General features: G+C 37.0%; 1 protein-coding gene across 1 annotated transcript in view; it reads left to right on the top strand.

Annotated features, from left to right (window-relative positions):
- Positions 1 to 3,893, top strand: part of LOC145278282 (acid-sensing ion channel 1C-like) — a 92,609-nt gene extending 88,716 nt beyond the window's left edge. The window contains exon 5 of the mRNA XM_080130574.1: positions 3,769 to 3,893. Coding sequence (XP_079986700.1) covers positions 3,769 to 3,893 — 125 coding nt within the window. The remainder of the gene's footprint in view (positions 1 to 3,768) is intronic.
- The last annotated feature ends 618 nt before the right edge of the window (positions 3,894 to 4,511 follow it).

Genomic DNA, 4,511 nt, shown 5'->3' on the forward strand with positions numbered 1-4,511 from the left:
GGCCTTGATAAGTGGTGACCACCATGTAAAAAAAAAGTACGTAGCTGTAAGAAACGCATAGTCATAGTAGATGTTGTATAACTTATTTCTAACTTATCCTTCGTATATATGTTACCAGGATTAATTCGATATTCTATTTTTAATGGTCGGGTGATTCAATAAATATACTCTACTGTGTCGCATTGTAAAGTTATCCATCCCCCAGCAAGACTTTACAACTGGGTGTCAGGTGGCTCACGCTTTCTACTTCTGTGTGACAGAAATTGAACTTGTAATTGGTGAGATTATTCATCTTCTTAAAAGCGTGTCATTAAGCCTTGATCTTAGGCAACCATTAGACTCCTCTCTTGATCACAGTGGAGTGATTCTTGTTTTAGTCAGTTAATAGAGCCTTCCTTATCTTCATAGTCATGAATGAATTCATCCAGAAAATACTTGCACGCTGTTAGTTGGCGCATTCTTTCAGTGTTACATAGAATGGATATTATGTAGAAAGGACGATGATATCGACGTATAAACTGAGTTCTATAGCCATGTATCAAAGCGACGTCTATGCATATTTTATGCAGCGGGGTATCACGCGAGGATATATTAGAGTTCATATTTACATAAAAGTATCATATTTTATAAGGAGAATATATGTTTCATACTTTTCTTTCCTTGAAGTTCTTCAGTCTTCACTGCTGAGCTCTGTGATGAAACATGCAACGACCAACACCATAACCGATTGAGACACCTGTTTTTTCTTCTTTTGAGAAACCACAGAATAACACTTTACATTTTTTAAATATAAAGCTATTTCAGCTGGCTCAGTGATCATGACCAGGAGTCTACTTACATGTCTACATGTTTGTACTTCCTGCACCTCTTCTCAGCTTTGAAGCAAGTCTGTTCACTTTCGTGACTAAACTCAAACTCCCCAATCCAATCTTCTTCACCTCTTGGCTTATCAGTTCCGTTACGTCATCACCAAAAGAACATGTGACCATGTGTCGCGTACGCAATGCTCAAGGTTATTTTGTTTATTTAACTAAGCTCATTTATGTGAACATCTTCAGGCCAACAATAAATAACGCCCAATCTAAACTATTCGAATAATATTAATGGATAAATAGGTAAATAGATAAGTAGACAGACAGATAGCTCGATAACAACTAATTTAATCATGCTATTATTTTACACTAGGTTTTCTTTTTTTTACACAGTGGTCACCATTTATCAAGGCCCGGAAGCCACTCAGGGATAAGGGTTATTGCAAGTACGTACATTACGTTAGTGTGGAGATTTGATGAAGTGTTTACTTAAGGGGGCTGTTAATTAGGAATTTGTTAACGTTGGTGAACTTTCTTTACAGAATATAAGTTGAAACGATAATTTATAAACGATGTGTCTACAAAATATACGCATACAAGTAAAATTGGTCAACAAACCAATCCTAATCAAAACAAAAGTCTAGAATAACCTAACGTTTTGTAGATATCCAACCACGATCCAACAATGTATTTCTTAATAATTGCTAGGTATTGACGAAAGGGGAAGAAAGAGATAGAAAGAAATGAGTCGTGAGTTAAAGAGGTCCCGCCGGAGATGATCTAAGACACAAAAAACACGTTAAAAACTTTGCTTGCTTTATTTAATACTTTATGGGGTGTGAAATTCCTCTATAAAGAATTTACACTATGTCTATTCTGACATGGAGCCGGAGTATTACTAATAATATCGTATATATATATATATATATATATATATATATATATATATATATATATATATATATATATATATTTATATATATTTTTTGTATAGCAAGAAACTTTAAAGCTTAAAAATTGGAAGAGTTTATTGTTTGAACTTAACTCCTACATACAATTATCGTCAAGTCCATTCTGATCTTGCGTCGATCATATTGTCGGGTCGCATAACCCAATTTTACATATCTCTCTCTCTCTCTCTCTCTCTCTCTCTCTCTCTCTCTCTCTCTCTCTCTCTCTCTCTCTTTCAACATCCGATTTCCAGCCTCGATCGGCTGATCGTGAAGCACTGCAATACCTTTCCGGCAAGTATTGGTTGGCATTTTCACCGGATTTTGCCTGTAACGCCGAATGAGAGACCCTAGTAACAAGGAAAGTCTAGATGCCTTTATCACTCGCCGAGGCCTGAATCCGGACAGGCAACAAAAGGTTCGGCTTTTTAGCCATAGTAAACGATGCAGAGCACCAGACTAGATGCAGAACGCCATTGTCTTATTACAGAACGGTGCCATCTGATATATATATATATATATAGAGAGAGAGAGAGAGAGAGATAGAGAGAGAGATAGTAATGTGTGTGTGTTAGTTATTTGTTTGTGTTTTTGCGATACGTTTTGAATGAATTCAATTGTTTATACGAAAGTGCATTTTTACCTAAATGCGAGTTGGAAATGATTTTCCCGTATACCAATTTCAATGGAGAGCGGCATATAGTTTTTAAAATATAATTATCCACTGAAACGTGTTTCGTCAGCCACTCTGATTAGGCGTACACGACGCAACAAATGTCAGTGGATAATTATATATAAAAAACAATATATATGGCACTATATGTTGTAAATATCATTGCGTTGTCATTCTTCCCTCATAGTCGGGAAATGATTTCGTCACTCGCGGAAGGAGACAGGGTAGAGGATCACAATGCAATTCGCCACGATTTATTCGCTTTCTCAACCGGCAAGCATGAGGTGAACATGCAAATTATTATCTCTTCGAAAAGGGGAGTTTAGAACTGGAACCTCCTTCACTCGTTCCAATGCACTGAGTAATTTTCTGTATGGCGAAAAAAAACCTCCCCACTCCTCCAAACGACTTGCTTTATATTACATTCACCAACGTGAATCTCGCGAGATCACATGAGACCGTTTCTGTTAAATATGGCAGACACGTGGGCGCTTCACAGGTAGGCCGTTTGTATGTTCGTTTCTATTTTCCCCCTACAGGGAGCACCACTTCTTTCCCAGTTATTAGTTAAGGTTACTTAAACCCTTTTAAAAGTTTAATGGTTAAAAGTTTAATTGTTATGAATTGTTTATTTTTATTGTAATATTTTAGGAAAATAAGATAGTTGAGATTCGGTTTTATATATTACAATCTGGGTTGCGTGTCGTTTGATTTGCCTCAACATCCAGGCAAAGTTTGCCATCTTCCCAGCCAGAACTCAACTGAAAGAAGTCATCATCGAGAAATAGAGAACCGCAAGAAGAGAAAGAATCCACACTTAATTCCAGGTATACATCTACTATTGGACAAAGACTTCTAAATAAATATACACATAGTGTCATAGTGTTATAAACTGGGTGCCCTATATTCTAAACGATCACCCACATAGCGTCGATATGGTTGCTGTTCCCGGGACGTTTATTTAAATCGGTGGGCGATCAAACTAGGGATCGGCCCATCGTGTTATATTTTCGGGCCTAAAGACTCAAGAAGAGACCTATGCCAGCCGATTGTACTCGACGCCATCTCCCGTTGATGTTTCCATACGCCTATCCTTTGATAGTTTCATATATATATATATATATATATATATAATGAATAAATGTCTATATTCCAAATTTCATGATGTTGACCATCTTACAATTTGTTCCGTTAATTCAGTTGACACTTACAATTCTTGATAGTATTTGTTTCGTAGCACAAAGTCATTCACTTAATTATTATATTAATCAGTGAATCTATTTTGCCCTTAACTCATTGTCAAATGCAGTACTACGTCTAACTAAACTTTCAGACTATCGTGAAAAGATGCATACCCGAAGGCAAATACGACCGGGAAACATCACTTTCAATTTGGACTTCGTCCAGAAGAAGAAACAACATTACAATCCAGCTACGAAACGATATACCGAGTCGTGAAATGCAAGAAACCGCACACTGTTGCTGAGGAAATTACTAAGCCATGTATAGAGAAAATGGTGGAACTGATGATCGGACCAGAAGTAAAAAGGTCAAACAAGATCCGTTGTCAAGAGGGCAATGCCGACGAATTGATAAACCTAGCCACTGATGTGTGCCATCAAGTTGGCTCTGAAATCAAGCAAAGTACGCTCCAGGCTTGTTTATATTTAGACAAGTCTACTCATGAGAACCAGTTGATCGCTTTCGCTCGCTGCAAGAAAGAAGGAAAGATGAAGGAAGAATTTTAGTTTTGCAATACCATGACAACCACAATGACAGCAACAGATGTCAAAGCCATTATGGACATTTTTTAAATTAATGGACATGTTTAAAAGAATTTCAACAAATCAGCGATGATTGACGTCAAAGGAGAGTTCATCACACTTGTCAAGAACGAATGGCCACATGCGACGTCATACCACTGTTCATTACACTAATATGTTCTTGTGTGGAAAGTTCTATCGTCAGGTTTGTTGGAAGTCACGTCTTGGTCAAAGTTATCATCTTCATTTGTGCGAATGCCAAAAATCATTGGTTTTTTCAACGTTTAAGTAACGTATAGGACTTCTGTTGTAC

This window comes from Euprymna scolopes, chromosome 6 (genome assembly GCF_053919585.1).
Source record: "Euprymna scolopes isolate OS-2025 chromosome 6, ASM5391958v1, whole genome shotgun sequence".
Classification (NCBI taxonomy): domain Eukaryota; kingdom Metazoa; phylum Mollusca; class Cephalopoda; order Sepiida; family Sepiolidae; genus Euprymna; species Euprymna scolopes.